Here is an 18,655-nt window from a genome sequence, read left to right on the forward strand (position 1 = left end):
TTCTTTATCCTTTTCTTGTTTTTGTTCTTGTTCTCAATTACTTGTAGCCCATTTTCAGAAGTTTTTTTGTACATAATTCTGGTATGTGTCACAGAAATCATTCTAGTTAAAGAGCCCTTGTGTTTTAGACTACTAATCTTCACAATTTCTCTACGTAAGAAGGGTAAATAAGACAGGCTAGGTATTGCTCCTTATTCTGAGCAGGGTGGTTTTGTTTGGGGAAGTGACAATTACGGTTTTTCTGAATGAGATAAAATCTCTTTTTCGGTAGAATCTTATATTGGGAAGTAAGTGGTCAAAGGAAATGATTGTTGGACTGGAACAATCTTGTACATAACAGTTAAGGGAAGTGCAAGAATAATTCCAGATACAAAACACAGAGCAATGACAGGCCATTTCTTTTACTGAACAGAATGATGATCTCTGTATCTGGTCTTGAATTGCCAGGTGCTTGTTTATCTTAACACCTAGGTAGGTTTTTTGACAAGTAGTATCATCTGGATTGGTTTGTAGTAGAGTTGAAAATTCAGATTTGGCTATTCCAAGAAGACAGAAGGAATCGTCCCCTAAGAACAAGTCTAAAAATACCTGAGACGTAGATGGATCTTTTTTTCCCCAGTCACTGGCAGGATCCTGCATCTGATAGGGGGTGGTAGGTCTAGATATCTGCATTAATGGATCACATGACTATAGCAAAGCTCTGTAATTGCACTTAAATCAGTGTTCTTATTTTTTTCAAATTCACAGCAGGATTTTTTGTGCAGTAACGTGCAAGTTAATTTCCTTTTTCATGATTAGTTAACTGCTTAAGCCTTCAATTAATAATTATTTACTTCTGCAGCAATTTGAAGAACTTCCTGTAGTTACCATGGGAGCAATCAGTATTTTCTGTTGCTCTATCTCAAAACCGAGTGTCTTGGAGGTGAAGCTGAAGAATCTTTTCTATGTAAAATCTCTCAGTAGATTTGTCAAGTCTACCGTGTGATTGTTTCGTGCTAACACCTATGGAACAGCATCCGCAGCGACTTGACTTTTCTAAGCCCTCTGGGACTAAAATGGAACATCAACAAAGTTTGTGGCCATAAACATGAACATAAATTCAGGCTTCTTGGAACTGTCTTGACACATTGTAACTAGTGGAAACTAGTCTTGAACTTAATTGTTGTTTCAGCTCACATCTACACGTAGTATAAATACAGAGGTTCATCTCTTCCTCTCACAGCAGGGCTTTGAACCAAAGACTGCAGTTAGTCCAGGTCTTCTCTCAGACTACCCAGGGAATTCTGCCACCGTGCTTTGAAATCAGAACTGTCTGTAAAGAACAGAGAGGCTTACTAATTTACCTTGGAAAAATGGAACTGCACATTGAATGTATTCCTACGGGAGAAATCATCCGCGTGGTTAGTCGCAATGGAGAACGCAAGACTGTAAGCCTGTTTTCTTTATTGTTCTCTTTTCCCTTCTTGTAGTGTTAGTTACATGATAACCAACTCGGTGGCCATTGTTCTGAACTGAGAAACGTTAGTGCAAAAATACAAGGCTTCTGCAAGACAGGTTGGTCATCAAAGTGTCGGTAGCTGTGTTGGGAACAGTTTTCTCTCACAAGGATAAAATTAGTAGCAATGAATGTTAATATTAAGTGACTGGGACTTTAGAAAATAATTAAAATGTATTTCCTGTGGAAATACTTCAGCGTAGCAAAGTTGGCGTGACATCAGGTTGCTGTATTGGCCCAGCCATATTCATTCTGTCCAAATTCTGGAAGCACTTTCAAACAACAACGGAAGAGAAACAGCTTTGAAAAGAGTATTTTGATCCTCTTCAATACTGATTGCCCATGATGTGGCTGGATTCATGCCCTGAATGTTATAGGAAGGTTCATGCATCAGAAATTCGGTGGTAGAGGAACATATTAATGGACTGTTATTTATATCTTGAGGAACTGGGTATTCTGTTAACTTGTGACTTTTATTGACCTGGGTTCAGGGTTTGTATGTTAGCAAATGGAATATCCATCAGCTGATTATTTCTGGTTTGACATGGTAGAAATAGATAGTTTAAAAAGACACAGTACTCTTAGAATAATTTCAGTTTTCAGTACTTGGAAGGAATGGCCATTCTTTGCTTCAGAATATTCTCGAACTGCATTTGTATACTTGCTAAGTAAAAGAGTCTAAAGCGAAGGAACTGTGTAGAAAACTTTTAAAAATCCTCCTAATGCTTAAATGTACCTAAATGTAACTCTGAATTTATCTCTCTCTGTCCTACATACTTATAAACTGTTTAATATATCTTCAGTTCTGGGAGCAGATTGCTCTGGGCAGAGCCATCGTGTTCTGAAGTGCACATCTGTGCATGTTGCTCCAGTTTCCTAGCATTGTCTTTCTAGTAAGTAATCTGAAACTCGATCTGAAAATTAATGAAGACATTTACTGTGTTGATTACACAACAGTTAGGTAATTTTACTTCAAAAAACCTGAGAGCTCTGCCTTGTCAGGAGGAGATAGTGGCAGTTCTGGGGTTCTTTGGTTTCCAGTAAATGGTTTAGGGATGTTCCTGACTTATTTGCAGTGACAGTAGAGGACACTGCCTGGACTGAATTGTCTTTCCCAGAGGGAACTGTTCCTTTAAACCTCATCCCGAATAGCATGCACAGGATCCTGGGGGAGACATCAGAGGGAGAAAAGCCATTCATTCAGCTTTCTGAAAAGTTTTGAATACTCATTAACAGTCCATAAAACTGTAATTTGCTACTTGGAGAACAGCAGTCTCTGTTTGTCAAGTTGTACTGCAGGAATGGCCAGAGAAAAGTAGTTTCTCATGTCCCGTGTTTTAATACAAACCAAAGCTTCTAGTTGAAGATACTTTGCTGCAGGAGTGGAAAGTGCAGAGCTTTACTGTTTCAGTCTGTTATTATAGGATTAAATCGTATGCAGAATTTCCTGTGGATCCTGGTGAGGCTGCCTCTGGTATTTCACATGAGACGAACCCCGATGCTGGGTGTTGTTGCACAGAGTGGATGGTTCCCTGAGTTCACTCTGCCTTTGGGGAATCGCTCCGGAGTTGAATTTCACCCTTCGTCCTTTTCAGAAAGATACACTTTGGGTGATTCCCACAAACGGGCGTCGGTGGGGAGGGGATGGTAAAATTATCACGAGTGTCCGAGGTTTATCTGTTGTGCGCCTGGAGGAGACAGGTGCGCCTGGAATTTTAAGCAACAGGAACGCGAACCGATTTGGTAGAGCAGCTTATCAGCAGGATGCTGTTGTCCCGAACAATGTAATCAGTGCGAGCGGGTTCCCGGCTCCGGGACGGGCGGAGGGGACCCGGAGGGGTCACGGTTCTGCGGGACCCGATGCCGAAGCGGGCGGCCCGGGGGGGTTTCGGGGGAGCCGCCGTGTCCCGCAGCCCGCCCTGCCGAGCTGACGGCAGGTGAGGGCGGAGGCAGAGCCGCGGCCTCGCCGCCCGCACTCCGCATGCCCGGCGCTCGGACATGCTCACTAGCGGCGCGGCGCGGGCTCCCGCGGGCAGTCGCTGCCGAGCCGGTCGCCGAGTCGCCGCAGGGCCCCGAGTGGCGCGTCGCCGGGGGGCGCGGAGCGCAGGTGAGCGGGGTGCGGAGCGGGGGGCGCAGCGGCGTGGCCGGGGCAGAGCCGGCTGCAGCCCGAGGGAGGGGTGACCCGTGGCCACCATCCGCCGGCCCGTGCTCGCCCAAAGGCTCCGGGGCTCGGCCACATGGCCGCGGCTTGCCCGGGAACACGCTGCCGGCTCGGGGGCTGCGCCGGGAGGTGCAGAGGGGAGCCGGGGACGGCGGCCCGGGGAGGGCGGACAGCCGCGGCTCGGCCATTCCCCTGGAGTCAGCGACCTTCCCGGAAACTCTCAAAATTTCCAGGGTAGAAACAAATGACCCTTTCACAGCAGCCGGCATCCTGGCGGCTGCACGGCATGTCCCCGGCAGCCCGGAGCAGTCCCTCCCCTTCCGTAACGTTACTAAATACACTCTGGTAACGCTTCCCTGGTTGTATCCCGCATGCAACGAGCTCCTGTCCGGGACGGGTGAATCCCGCCGGGTGAGGAGCCGGAGCCGGAACGAGAAAGGGCGCGGCTGGGCGTGGGGGCGAGAGAAAGTCCGCTCCTGAGCTGAAACGTGGCCGTGTCACGGAGGTCCTGCCTTATTCTGAAGAATGGCTTTCTTGTACATACCCAACTTGTTTTCTGTGTTTTCACAGTGTTTTGTGCTTCCTGGTGGTTATGTCCTGCTGTGGATAGCACTTATATGTGTATTGGAATAATAATTCTTTGCCAGTGCTTGTACAGGTTCCCAGAAAACACTTAATGACAAACCTCGGTATTTTTAGTCCTCTCTTCTAGGTGGAAATGTGGTCAAACACCATAAATTCTCCAGCTTAGACCACAGGTCTGCATCCCCACTAAGATTCAAGGGTCGCTATCTGTTGTGCTGCTTTCTGTGCTAGTTTTCCCCTTTTCCGATATACCTGGAGTTAATTGCTCTAAGTGACGGTGATTTATGGAAGGAATCTGACTCTTCACTGAATGGACATCTCATTCTAGTAACTTGAACTTTCCAAGTGAGCTGGCTTGATCTGCATCCTCATGTGTGGGAGGATTACAGAAGAAGAATTGTCCTGAGATACAATACAGAATTTATTCTTGTATTTATTCTTTTTGTGGCTGTTGCTTTTACAAAACTACCTGTGGATGGCAGCTGCCTGGTTTTAGAAAGTGACAAATGGGAAAATGTGCTTGGTTGGTGGGACAAGCCGTGAAAGCAGAGCCACATCTTGGAGCACTTGGGAAGAAAGGCGTTTTTCTTTCATCTCCTTTTGGGGCAGTAGACAATTACCAGTTGTCAGCACCTTTTCAAAACTCTTTTAGAAACTGCCTAAGGCTCACGGAACTAATGAATTCTTAATTTTTACAGTAGGCCCTGGTATGGCAACCACTGTCAAAACTCTCAAGGATTTTCAGTTTTAATACTGGATATAATCCAGTGTTTTAGGGGAGGGGCTGTGTAATTATAAGTCTTGTCTTCTATTCTGCCTGGCAGGGACCAATGGAGTGCTAGAGTGCACGCATGCTATCCGAGTTTATCATGACATAAAGGGTAGATCTTTTTTAAAAGAGAAAGTCTGAATCATAATATACTAAGGGAGTGAGCGATCCCATGTGACTCAAGATCCAGCGTGTGCAATTTCTGTTCTCTTTTGCATAGCTAATAGCAAAGAAACTTGTGATTTACGATACATCTCCAGAATTTAGGATATCTAAATGAGAAATTACATATTTGTCAAACCGAACAGTCCGCACCAAATGCGGGAGGAACGACCTGCAGCATCTGGCCGCCGTCACCGAGCGATGTGTGAACCGTAGCGCCTGGGCGCTGCAGCTCATTGCCCCCTCCCTGTGCTCTCACCTGGCGCTTTCGAGTAGTTCCAGCACGCAAAATGGTGAGGATCACTGGGCCCGGAGCACTTTGCCTCCCAGTTTGAAGGAGTAGTGGGTGAGGACTGTTCACAGGGTGCTTTCAAATAACTAATGCCTTCTGAAAGACAAATTTATATTTGGGAAAATAATGTGTTACTGGCACTGCAGAAAAGGAGGTGGAGAGAACTTGAAGCACAGCAGGTTTTCCTAAGGATGGTATGTCATACTGGCCTCTGTACGTGATGCAAATGTAACTAAATCACTTTCATACAAGCTAAAGAACTGTATATAAAGGCATATTTATATGTTTTTAAAATGTTGCTGTGGGGAAAGCTGTTTGTATTGTGCTTTGGCTTACCTGGATTGGTGACAGCCAAACGTGGTTAACTTTCCAGAACTGATCCAAGTTAAAACTGAGTAGGCAAAACAAATAGGTAATTTGTCTGGAGCACTATCTCAGCTCATTGTGTGAGCACATGAGCATCTCCACCTGCACAAAGGATACGATGACACAGGAAGAAATGGCTGGGATCGGGTTTGCTCTGGAAGCAGCAGCGCTTTGTACTGGTTTAAAGTGATTGCAATTATAGCATGTGTTTGTCTTCCATCAGGGGTTTTACTCTGTTACATCCTGCTTCATAACCAACTGTGAGTGATGTGGTTGGCTTTGACTAGGATTACTATACCTGACTTCGATAGAAACCATCCATCTAAGCTTCTGTCATCTTTTCTAGTGGATGAGGTTTGCATGGGTTGTCTTTCTGGGAGATTGTAACATGCTTATTTTTCTGCCTGGAGGGGACCACTTTTGCTGTGCATCTGTCTGGATTGAACCATCTTTCTGCTGGAAAACATCCTGCAGTGTGTGTTGTGCCTCCTCTGCATACTTCACTCCCTGTTGATGCATTGTGGGGTAGGTGGCCAGCCCTTTCCCAGAAAGCATTAATAAAGATGTAAGCAAGCAGTGTAATTAAATGTGAAACACTAACAAAGTTTGTTATGGCAGAAGGTTCTGAGTGGACAAATCTGAAGTAATTTGTTGCAACTGAGTCATGTGCTGTGGGGGTGGAAGGTCCAGTGTTCCTTAAAGCACTGCCCTGCATTACTTAAATACTCTTCAATACAATAAGGAGCAGCAGGGCCAGTACCTTGTCTGATATATATCTTAAGTGTAGTCTGTCCTATATTAAATTCCTGTACTGGAAGGTGCTAAAGGTTAGTATTTAGAACTCCCGTGGCATTCGTGCATGCATGGATGGCTTCCCTGGCAGCTTTTTTCTTTAGGAAAGCACTCAGTCACATGTGAATGACCAACTAGCTGTTCTTCATGGGGACACTTGCAGCCCTTTAACCGGTACGTTGACCTCGGTCCAGCCTGGCCACCGCCCTTCCTGTAATTCAGTTCAGTGGCTGATAATAAATGGACATAGATTTTTAGCATTTGGCAGTACTTTTGGAGTGCTGCCGTGTGTGCCTGCTGGGCAGAAAGGTGCTGGAGCTGAACCCTACAGCAGCCTGCAGTTGTTGGAAAGTTTTGTTACCAACTGGGTAGTGTCAAAGAATGATCTGTCATGATGTGTTCTGATTTTTGCCAGGAAATAGATAGTCTGTGAATGACAAAAACCAATTCTGTCCCTGCTTCCCCAGACTAATATGGTTTTTTTCTCTCTCCATAAAAGAGCTTTCTAAAATCCTGGCTAGGCAAAGAGATGCACGTGGACAAAACCAGAATTGTGACAATGTTCAGCCTGCTGTGTGGCTGCAGACTGGACCTTACAAGCTACAGCTGCTTTAAAAGGCCCTGCCTTTCAATTACAATTTCAGTAATTTCTTTTTCTGGTAAAAGCTCACCATGGATGTTTGACTCCGTATTTCCTTGTGGTGTTCTTATATCTGACCAGGGATTTCACCCTTACAGAACATAATACAGAAATGATGTCCTCATCTTTGAGATAGCGCATACCCCCAGCTGGAGAACAGTCTTTGCAGTGGTTTTAAGACTTGAGGGAAACCTTTGTGTCTTAGCAGCTGAGCTTGCATTTCATTAGTTAGAGTGATCTGTGGTGCCTTATGCCAGCTGACAATCACCAGGTGTATTTGTCCATTTTACTAATGAAGAGGAGGATTATTGAAGGAGCTGTAATTCAACGAGAGAACAGCGTTTGTCAGAGGATTTTGCTGAGCTTACAACTGCGTTTTTTTCTTAATTACCATATCCTCAATATTTTGTGGTCGTCTTGACGTCTGTTTTCATTACCACCTGCTGCCTGGTCTAGATGGGATATTCCTGTCCAATTACTTCAGCGTTATAATGACAAACTGAGAACAGAAAAGAGGATAAACTCAGCTCTTTCACTGTGCTTATTGTTCATGGCTGAAGGGTCCCGTTAAGTCAATGTCCAGTTATATAATGAGGAGATAGTGATCTGTTTAGCTTTTTAGAAAATTAAATTCCACTGAAACAGTGTAACTGGAACCGTAGTAGTAGGAGGAAAACTATTTTCCCTTTTGAAATATGTCTTTGTATAGTGTTGCGAGTTGTGTTTTTTAAACTCACTAACAGTAACTAATAACTTCTACATTATACAGTCCACACTGAGTCATTGTTTACTGAGGGAAATGACTTTCAACAGCCAGACTTGTTTGCTAACTTTAATAACTAGAGTATGCAGTTCCACACATTACAAGGCAGCACATTATAATCAACATTTTTAAAAAACAAAAATCGATACATATTTACAACGCTACACAATGTTGCGTTATAAGTAGTGTTCCTGCAATTCAGTTTTTGATCTGCAGCAAAGTTTGGTGTGGACAGTGGTGCAGTTTTGAGAAGAGGGAAGGTTATTGCACAGAATTAGTGGGGTTTGTTGGTTTGTTTTTCTAGAGAAGTTTATTGAACCTTCCAAATTAGAGACCAGAAAGCCTTGTTCTTTGTGTACACATCTTGTTGTTTTAAATAACAGGTTGTCTTGCACTCTGAGGATTTTGGAATCTGTTCAGAATTGCCTCTTCTGCATCTTGGGAGGGAAAGCCACACCTTTGCACCAGGAAGCCAGGAATTGTCTCTCTGACAGAACTGGAACTTAGACAGCAAACCAGATGTTTCTTTTGCCTTATTTTAAATGAGCACTGAAGTTCAGTTGTGAGCAGCTTTCTGCCTTTTTTCCACTGTTTATCTGCTGTTTTGTGTGAGCCCGTTATTTTCTCATGGATGCTGCAGGTAGCTTTCCTACCCACCCATTATGTCTGCTAAGATTATAAGAACAACCAGGGTTTGTACACTGGATTGTTTTTTGTGTACTGACCAAACAACTCCAAGTGCCCACAATGGGCTTAATCTGTAATAGGTTTTCTCCATCACTTTGTTCATGTGGGAATGAAGTGGGGGCAGCTCAGTGTGCCTGACTTGCATGTGAAGGGGCTGTGTGGGAAGAGTGCTTGGACCGTTAAAATGTAGCTTTTTAAGATATTTCAGGTCTTCCTTTTGAATTTGTGCATTTCTGAATATTGTGGTCAGTTGTCCTTCTTTTTCCTTGAGAGCTACTAAGTACCACGTTATTAAAAAAATATTGCAGCTTGGAAGAGAAGATTCAGAGCGATATGATGACTGGAAAAGTGTAGTAATGTATAACGAAGAACTGCGCCTTTCCAAAAACAACAACCACAAAAAAGTGCCTATCACATTTCTCAAGTAAGGCAAACACTGCATTTTGAACAGTCTATTCAAAATTTGTATTTTTGATTTCTCTTAAAGTCACAAGCTTTTTTTGGCCACGATTTTGTTTGAAGATAGAAAGGAAAACTTAAGGTCTCATTTGAAAATGAGGGCAAATATAAAATATGTGACTTCCAAAATCCACATTTTCTTTGTGCATGGATTTGTTGCTCTTAAAGTTGGAGGAGGGGATCGAAAGCAAGTTCTGCAGAGAAGTACAGTGTGTGTGTCTGTGTGCCTGATCACAGCACTCTGTGGGAACGCAGATGATTTCTAACTTTAATCTTGCTCGTCTGCCTGGAAAGCTTGTGGATGGGAACTGGCAACAGCAGCTTATGGAGCTGTTAGCAAAGCTAGAACATCTATTATTTGTTTAAACAAGAATAGTGGGGGTTTGCACCCCCTCTAAACTTTGTGAAAACATTGCTCTGAAACTCTGATTTTTACCATGTCAGAATTTATTGTGTTTTGTACCTCCATTAACACAATTAATGATACAGTGCTATGAGAGTCCTGGCAGGAGTTACTGCCAGAGCCAGAATGTATTCATGGGCATAAGATGGTGCTCTTGTGACTGCGGGATGTCTGGATGGATGTTGTTTCTGCTCAAAGTATGCATGCACATATCAAGGTGAGGCACTGTTGATTAAATAGGGGACTTGCATATTGATAACCTTAAGAGGGTTTGAATATTTTGTGCTGGCTGAAGGGGTTGGAGCCTGAGAGGAAAGTAGAGGGTGAAAACGTGTGGGAGGCAGAAAGAAAAGTGGAGACTGGAAAGGGGTGGGAGACCAGTAAGAAGACAATGAAAAGTAGTGGGAAGTCAAAGTGGCGTGGGAGGTCAGCAAGAAAAGTAGAGACCAAGAAGAAGGTGAGGCTGGAAAAGTCTGGGAGGTTAAAAAGGTGTGGGAAGCAGAAAAGGTTGGGAGGCCAAAATTAGCGTGTATCATAGATCCAACAAATCTTATTCTGTTCTCCTTCTTTTGCATCCTCCTGAAGTAGTGGATCTACAGATAATTAGCAGAGCTGAAGAAAAGTTAAAGCTCAGCCATGTGAAATAACTTAAGGATAAATGCCATTGACTCTATTACTGTTTTAGTTGGTGCTCAGCTTCAGCACTTACCATTTTGGTTTCCAGCAGAAAGCATTTCTTTAAGTTGTTTGAAGTCTTGGTTGTTGCAGAATACAGATGAGCAGAATCACTGCCTGTCAGATATTGGCTGCTGTAAAATCCTATCCCTTAAGATCACCAAATGATGTCTTCTCAATTCATGGAAGAAACAGTGCTCTCAGACTGCGTCTGCAGGGATTGGAGAAAGCCAGGAGCAATTTGGGATAATAGAAGGGATGACTTATGCACTTTTATGAGGTATTTCTAAAACAGGTGTGTGAGAGTACCTAGAACATCTAAGAAAAACATGGGATGACATAATGATAAGAACACAATATCTTTTCGTTTTCCCTGATATAATTAAAGAATACATGGTTGGTGGTTATGTGCCATTTATGTATTTAGGTAAAGCTTTCAGATGTTATTTGTCTCAAGTATAAACTAATCTGATTCAAGATAATTGTGTCCTTATATGAGGAAGAAACAGGAAGGAAAGGAGAGCAAAAGGTGAGTTGCTCTTCCCAGAGTTTGCTGTAGACAGCGACCACCTCGAAACCTTCCGCGACTGCGCGTCTGGTGCTGAGAGCCTGGCGGGAGGTGAGCGTGGGGAGAGAAGGGACTTCTGCGCTTGGTCATGAGGGCACCATGTGAAGAGGAAATGTTGCAAGAGGTGTGAAGTTCTGTATGCAAAAAACTTGCAGAGTGAAAGGGGGTGTATGATCTCACTCTCTCTCTTTGAACTGAAACCTAACCGGTTGCCAAGCGGCTGTTTCTGCTCTGATGGTTCCGTGTCTAGGTGGGGACACAGGGGAGCTCCTTCCAACCGTAAGCCTTGCACAGATTCACCTGGCAACTGCTGCTACCCAGAGCACTTTCTCAGCTGCGCTTGCAATGGGAGGAAAATTCCTGAGAGTGGTTCCGTGTAGGATGAGAATGTGAACTATGTCCAGGCTGAAGTCCATGGAACTCAAAAGCCGGGCTCGTGTAACTGTTTACTTTTTTCTAGAGGCTTCAGTTAAGTGGACTGTTTGTCACTGAACGCATTTTTTCTGAAATACTAATTGTCTGCCACCAGAAACAGGCGGCATCTGTGAAAAGATCACTTTGCCACCTGAGTGGAAATGGGGAGTGGACAGAAATCACTGTTGCTGCAGGTTGAGTGCAGGTGTCCGGAAAGAAATCTTTTCCGAGCATTGTACAAGCGAGCTATTACTTTCTGAGAAAAAGTTTTGTTGTGACAAATGTTGGTTTTAATTTTGGATAGACTGGAAAGGTAAATTCTGGTACAAAGGTCTAAAAGTATCTGTCAGCTTGGTGCTTGGCTGTCAGGGAATCAAAAACTTCCTTAACACTTGTCTTTTGTTTTGAGCAGTGAACTTCTCTGATTAATCTCTAGCACTGTGCTGAACTCTCCAAAGTGCTTTTCAGGCCATACTTTAACTGGCCCCAAGCCAAATTATCTTAATTACAAACCACTTATCTGAGCTGATGGTTAGTCAACACAAATGTGACACAGCGCTTGTTAGAGCAGAAAATCAATCAGCGTTTAATGTGGGCTGGATTGAGATTTGCAAATTGATAGGGAATGGGAGGGTTGGTTTGGGTCAGGAAGTGGCGCAGGGATGAGTGTGTGGAGTGGGCTTCCCCTGCCCTCCTCTCTGCTTGCAATTAGAGCCCATTGTCGTTAGCCCTCATTTCTAAGGCACCTGCCAAAAAATGTCAGTCGTTCACAATCTGTTTGAACAGCAGAGCAGTGTATTAGCTTGGCATGCTTCTGCTGGCAAATCTAGCGTGACATGTACAGCCATATGCGTCAAGTTAGGTAATTTATATTGTTGATTTCCTGATCTTTGAGGACTACAGCTGACAGTCCTGTAGCCTCTAGTGTCATTTCTGGGTTTGTCCTGGAAACTGCCGCTGGTAATGATAAATGCGCATTACTTCTCAATGTTTTAAACATTTGGAGGCAAATATGTAAAGGATAGGTGACAAAACAAGCAGTCAGAGAGTCTTATAGCTTTATCCACATCAGTCTCAATGAAATGCCCTTTCTTTACTTGTTTACCAGTAAGGACGTATTCCCCCAGTATCTAAGATAAGCTTATACTGACATTAAGTTTTATCTAAATTGTTTTGCCTGTCTTGTTCCTGTGCCAGCATCCATTTGACCCTTTGGTGAATCAATTGAAACAAAGTTTGGAGAGCAATGATGAAGGATCAAAATGTTTTCTGTTTGTTTAGTTCCCTGACCTGTCTCATCACAGAGCTGAACAGATATTGGTCCCGGGACAGAGGAGGGAGAGGACCAGGCCAGTCCCTGCTGGGGAGGGGCTGCATCACAGTCATGTCAGCTGGCTGGCGCAGCCTGCAGCAGCCTGGGACTGTGCTCTGGCACTTCAGGGGACACTTTCTGTGCTCTTTTCACACTGGAGACGTGTCCGTAATGTAATGCGGTGCGAATGATGGCTTGTGTAGCTGTTCTCTGCTTATGCTACTGGGTTTTGATCTTGAAGTCAGTGTTAGTGCAGAGAAGTTTGAGTTTGCTAGAGAGTTCTGCAGTTGTACTGGGGGACTTTTGTGCCCTGGTGTGTGGGCTGATTGGCACTGAAAACTCCCAGCTTGTTAATATGGAGCTAGGCCGACTGTTTGGAACACAAGGTTGCTCAGAGCCCCGTCCAGCCTGGCCTGGGATGTCTCCAGGGATGGTTCATCCACCACCTCTCTGGGCAACCTGGGCCAGGCTCTCAACACCCTCCTTGTAAAAAATTTCTTCCTCATGTCTGACCTGAATCTCCCTTCTTTAGTATAAACCCATCACCCCTTGTCCTATCGCAACAGGCGCTGCTAAAAAGTCTGTCCCCATCTTTCTTATAAGGGATTTCTTAGGGATCTTTCTTATAGGGATGCCCACTACTGCACTGCTCTTCAACAGGTTGAAAGGTTCCACGGACTTTTGGGCCCTGTGGGGCTCTTTAGCAAGGTGGATGTGTGCGGCAGTAGGACAAGGTTACTGTGTTGTGGTATCTGAACACGACGTTGTGATCGACACAGGCAGAAAGGGTAAAGGAGAAGGAATTCATTACACTGCCAAAACCTTTCGTGCGAGAGGTTGGACCTGGACATGTGCCCTTTCTGGGCATACATGCAGGTTCCTGCAATTTGTAGCTGCTGTTGCTGTCACCACCAGTAGTGGCACCCAAGTAAATAAAATTTGGGAACGCCATCCTGCAGTAGAAACTTCAAGAGGCTATTTCTAGGTGGAATTGAAGCTCCATGTGATTTAGTGGACTGTAGCCTCATTGTGAGGGCAGAAGGCAAGCAAAAGGGGTTTGAACTGGAATTCTTTAGAGTATTGTTGCTAACACAGTTGTGGGCAGCTGGATTAAACTATTTTGGAGCTTTACTCCTTTTTGACACCATACTAGCGCTCTTGTTGAAAGGGCTTCATAACAAGCTAAAGAAGCTTGGCAGTTGCTAGTGCAAGCCTATATTTTTAGATGCTTTATTGATTTTATATTTTTTAACCCCCAGAAAGAGATATTCTGGCAAAAGGCAATTAAAGAAACAACTTTAAAATGTGTATACTAAACACAAAGATTGTCACCCAGCAGGTAGGCTGGAGCGGCAGAGACAGTAATGGTAATTAGTGCACTTTGGAACAATGGAGTTCAGCTTTGCAGGGAAGGGTAGTACCTGCATGTGGCTACTCTTGTGACCCATCAGCTGTTCCAGTAATTCTCCAGAATGTGGAATTTGTCAGATCACCAGACAAGTGTGTGCTGCCTTTGTGCTGCCTGTCACAGACACCGGGAATCCCGAGAATGTAAAGGACTCTGAAATTCCAATTCTGTGCGCTCGCCCTTCCCCTCCTCCTCTAGGGCCTAGTGGAAGCAGGAAAGGAGGTCAGGCTTGAAATACGAAGTCAAAGAAGAGGAATTTGTGAATATATAGCTGATAACACCTATCACTCACCATACATTGCCACTCCCCCCCACCCTCCCATTGTGGAAAGTATGATTAAAGTCAGCCGCTCCGCCCTGACTGTCTGAACCATACATCCAGGCACAAATGCCAGATTCTCTTCATTCCAGGCTGCTGACTTCAAGAAGGACTTGCTCTGACAAGCTGGAAATGAGGGCTGGCAGCTTGGTCTGCGACTCAAAGGCTTTATCTCTCTTAGACACTCTTCCTAGCATTTCCCACAAATACTGCTCTGCTGGTAGGTGCTGTTATACACACAGGACGCCATCAGGCACTTATGAATAAAGCTGTATGTTGTGTAACTCCCCTTAGGACAGGCAAGGAAAGCTTCATAGAGCAGCTGGCATCAGGCCCGCAGGAGAGCTTGTTCTCCTTGTGCTTCAGTCTCATTTTTTTGGGGAGTGGTAGGGACAGTCAGCTCAGCCTTTTGATTCTCTTGTTCCTTTGCCAAGAGCTGGTGTTCTTTCCTCCACAAAACTACTACTGTCCAACCTTCATCTCTCACTCTGAATATTTCCATCAGCTGCCAATGCATTCATCTCCAGCTTCCACAGCATATTCGTGCGGTTCATCACCTTGGCTCCTCTTTCTTCTCTGGACTAACTCCCACCTGGCTATCCCTTCACTTCTTCCCCACTTCACCGTGGCACACACGAGTTGTTTGACTTCTAGGATTGTTCTGCCTCCACCAGCAACTTTGGTTGCTCCAATCTTCCCTCCCAGCATTGTTGCTTCACTGCTGCTTCTGCTCAGTGAAGGATGCCAACCATGTCCACCTGTTAAGGTTGTTTTGCATGCGCTTTTAAGCTGTCTGCTTATGCTGCATATGCAGTATTTGTACTCCCTGACCTATCTCAATCAATTGATGAACTCGGCCTTCAATAAATGCTTTCCCAGAGTGAAACCCATTTGAGAGCTGTGATAATGGTTCTAGAGAGCATTTGTGCCACTCATTGCAAGATGGACAAGCTCTTCTTTGGATGTTGTTTTCATTTCAAAATAAGTATTAGAGCAAGTATATTTTTACATTCATAAAATATTTAACATGTGAAATTGAGATAACTTCAGGCTTGATGCAGTGAGGCATGTACCCTGATATAAAAATTTATCATAAATCAAACTTGAGTAGTCATTAGGATGGTGACATGATTTCTGCTTGGAAGGTTATCTTTGATATCATTACGTTGCTTCAGAAGAAGTTGGCTACTGTTATTTCAGGTTGTGGAGGGTGTGTATTTGTATATATTTTCTAAAAACCATAAGACCTACCAGTATCAAATGTCTGTTCAGTCCTTCGCAAATTTCACAATTGACTGTTAGTAGACAAAACTTCTTTTTGGTCTGATTTTTGAGGGAGGGCTGTTTTCACAGAGGCTGTGGCCTTGACTTATGGCCATAAAACTAATTGTGCTGAGCAGCAAAGGAACTACACTAGTCTCGGCTCCAAGTCTTTGCTCCTGACCATGGGACTGTGCTTTTTGGACACTGTGTGAAAAAGACTGGTGAGACAAAACCTCTCATTTCTCCTTATCTAGCTTAATATGTACAAAGAGCATGCGGCTCTGAAGCAGTGATGTAAGAGAATTAGAATTATTGCTGTAGTGAGGATTTTGAACAAGAAGCCCACATGAAAAAGTACCCATAGCACTTAACCTCTGTGGTTTATTCATCCTGGAGCAAGTGTAATTTAAAGTGACACCTCTATAATTGATGAAGTATCTGTTTACCATTTGTTTAATTACCAGTTTCAATGTCTAGAAAGCAGTGGATCAATAATTTACAGTGATGAACTTCCTTGTGTCCCTCTGTGTTTCTAGTTCAGCCATACAAACAATAGCTCCTGAAACAAGCCCTTAAGTTTTTATGCTTTTCTTCAGGTTATTGAAAAGAGCTTCACCTCTATTCCTGCCACGGATGTACTCCAACACAACTGAAGCTGCTGGCAGAGCTGCCACTGACCTCAGCGAGGCAGCGTTAATCTCGGGCTTGCTGTGCACACTGTATCAGCTCTCATCTTTTTGCAGTCTCATTATTGTAGAGTGGCCAAGGCTGGGCTCCTGTCATTGCTACAGCAGCAAGTGATGCTGTCCTGGCAATATCTTAGAGCTGTTAGAAGCTTTAAGCAAAGGAACCAAAGCTGCTGCCTGTGTTTTGTATGTATTTCTTACATTATAGGCTTTGATAACACGTATTGATTTTTTAATGGGAGATGCCTATTCTTGAAACTCCAAGACCCTTCTTTCGGGTTAGAGCTCAGATTCCCTCGTGGTCCTGTATCACTCGCTGTCCCCACGGGGATCTAGAGAATCTGTGCCGGTCAAATCAGAGGAAAGTGTTTCCTCCCCAGCAGAGCGAGACTTCTGACAGGTCGTGTTGTCATCCTCACTGCCATGGACAGCAGGGTTTGCTCAGACAGTATCAGAACAAAAGATCAAAAGAGATCCAACGTGTGTGAGATCTCCAAATCTGTGGCTTTATGAGGAAAGGACTGTCACCTACACACAGGTGGCCTCCAGGAAGAAGGATCGCTTGCTCTGTTTTGAGGACGTGCTCATTATCTGCAGCAGCACAAGTGGATGTTTCCCCTTTCCTGTCTCTTACTCTAAGGGCTGCCAGTCCTCATCTTCTGACGGAGAGCAGAATGCCACGGGACGGCTGGTGTTTCGGTTAACGCCACAACTGTCACAGGGAATTCCTTCAGGATCTCATGTTTGAGTTCGAGATCACAGCCCAGAAAAAGTTTTTGTGTATATGGTAGGGTCGATAGGAAGATTGCCAGGCCTGCTGTGACTGCATATTTTGTCTACCTCAGCAGGACTGATGCAGTTTTTCAGCTACCCCGTGTAGGACTACAAGTGAATCAGAGAGAGAAAGAAAGGATTTGGACCTCACCACGGCTGGGGAATGAATATTTCCATTTACTGCATAGGCCCATGTTTATCCAGATGTGGAACACGCGTTCCTGAGAACCACAAAGGAATGGTCTCCTTGATTATTCTTTAATGTGTGTTTTGTCTTTGTTTTTTATTAAGTCTATGTCCCTGACAATGCAGAAAGTCTTGACAATGCTGTGAGCAGTACAGCGTGCTTCCCTGAGCAAGCAGGGAGTTGAATCCGTGTCTTGGATACAAGATATTCCTTACACTTCAAGGGTGCCTGCTACATTGTGAACCATGTGAGTTTTTTAACATAAATGTGATTACTTCCTATTTTGTTTTCAAAAAACCACGATTTAAGGTAGTTTTGATTCAGTAGGAGTATCAATTTTTAAAATGTTGGAAACCAATATTCTGGATCATTGGATGAGCACAAGCTGATGCTGGTGGATGCGGGATGTCCTTCTGAAGTGATGTCTGTATTTTCCTGGCCACTGGAATACATTTGCCAACATGCTGGCAACACATCATTCCCTGTTTATGGTTAACTGAGGAGATATCTATTTTTGGATAAAAATGTTTGCAACTCACTTTGTTTGCTGTGGGGTCTTCGGGGTACTGTCAGACTGGTCAGAAGGAGGTTACCTCAGACAATACCCTTCGTCTGGTGGCTTTTTCCCTCTTTTTCAGAAGCAACAGAATAGAGAGGGTAAAGGGAAGCGGTTCAGACATGAGCCAGCTGCAATATCATCTGCCCACGTGCTCCCGCTGGTTGCCAGGCCTCAAGCCTGACACGCTGCCAGATAGCCAGTCTGCACTGTGTGTCTACTTTTCTTTCGTCTGCGTTTGGAAACCGCTTAGGCCATTTCTTTTAGCGTAATCTGGAATTTCTGCAGATTGTTGGATACTCTTATTTTAGGTCCATGATCTAGTTTTACTGCAGACTGCTGTTTAAACTCCTTAAACTTTTCATAGGGGACTTATGCCATCAGTATAAATGTAAAGTGCTCTTTGTTCCCTTACAAAGAAGGGTTTGAAAGAAGTTCAGTACCGTATGTATTCCTAATAGTTTTATTAGAACTTATTTATAACTTTTCACTGCCCCAAAATAACCGCTTGCCTTAGGCCAACTAAGTCGGTTTGGGACAGTGAAAAAAAACGTGGTGGAAGTACAAATTGTGCCTGTAAATGCTGCACTTATAAATCATCAAATTAAAAACTACTCCACTTGTTCAAATGTCTAAAACATTGACTGTGCCCTTTTTCAGGGCTCACAGATCTTGGCTCCGCTCGCTCGTTTGTACTTTGCTTACAGCATTGCTAAGTTTGCATTAAGAAAGTGTCACACCCAGAAGGAAAATGAATGAGAACTTGTTTCTCCCAGGTATCACCTGCTTCTGGCACCAGAAGGAATGTCGCAAGAATACCTGCAGATTGCCATGTTGTGGGGTTTTTTTCCCTAAGGAACCTATAGACATTGTATGGAACAAACCTGATTTGCTTTTTAATTGTTATGCAGCAGTTATT

General features: G+C 44.0%; 1 protein-coding gene across 2 annotated transcripts in view; it reads left to right on the plus strand.

Moving 5' to 3' along the window:
- The first annotated feature begins 3,203 nt into the window (after positions 1 to 3,203).
- Positions 3,204 to 18,655, plus strand: part of MYO1C (myosin IC) — a 50,758-nt gene continuing 35,306 nt past the window's right edge. The window contains exon 1 of one of the 2 annotated variants that reach the window (XM_065036405.1): positions 3,204 to 3,279. Coding sequence is in view for 1 of the 2 variants with exons in the window: in XM_065036404.1 (XP_064892476.1) it covers positions 3,477 to 3,602 (126 nt within the window). In the remaining variant the exon portion in view is untranslated. Of the gene's footprint in view, positions 3,280 to 3,441; positions 3,603 to 18,655 lie in introns of those variants that run through there. The other variant, XM_065036404.1, reaches the window with a different exon arrangement.

The sequence above is a fragment of the Columba livia genome, chromosome 20, assembly GCF_036013475.1.
Source record: "Columba livia isolate bColLiv1 breed racing homer chromosome 20, bColLiv1.pat.W.v2, whole genome shotgun sequence".
Taxonomy (NCBI): domain Eukaryota; kingdom Metazoa; phylum Chordata; class Aves; order Columbiformes; family Columbidae; genus Columba; species Columba livia.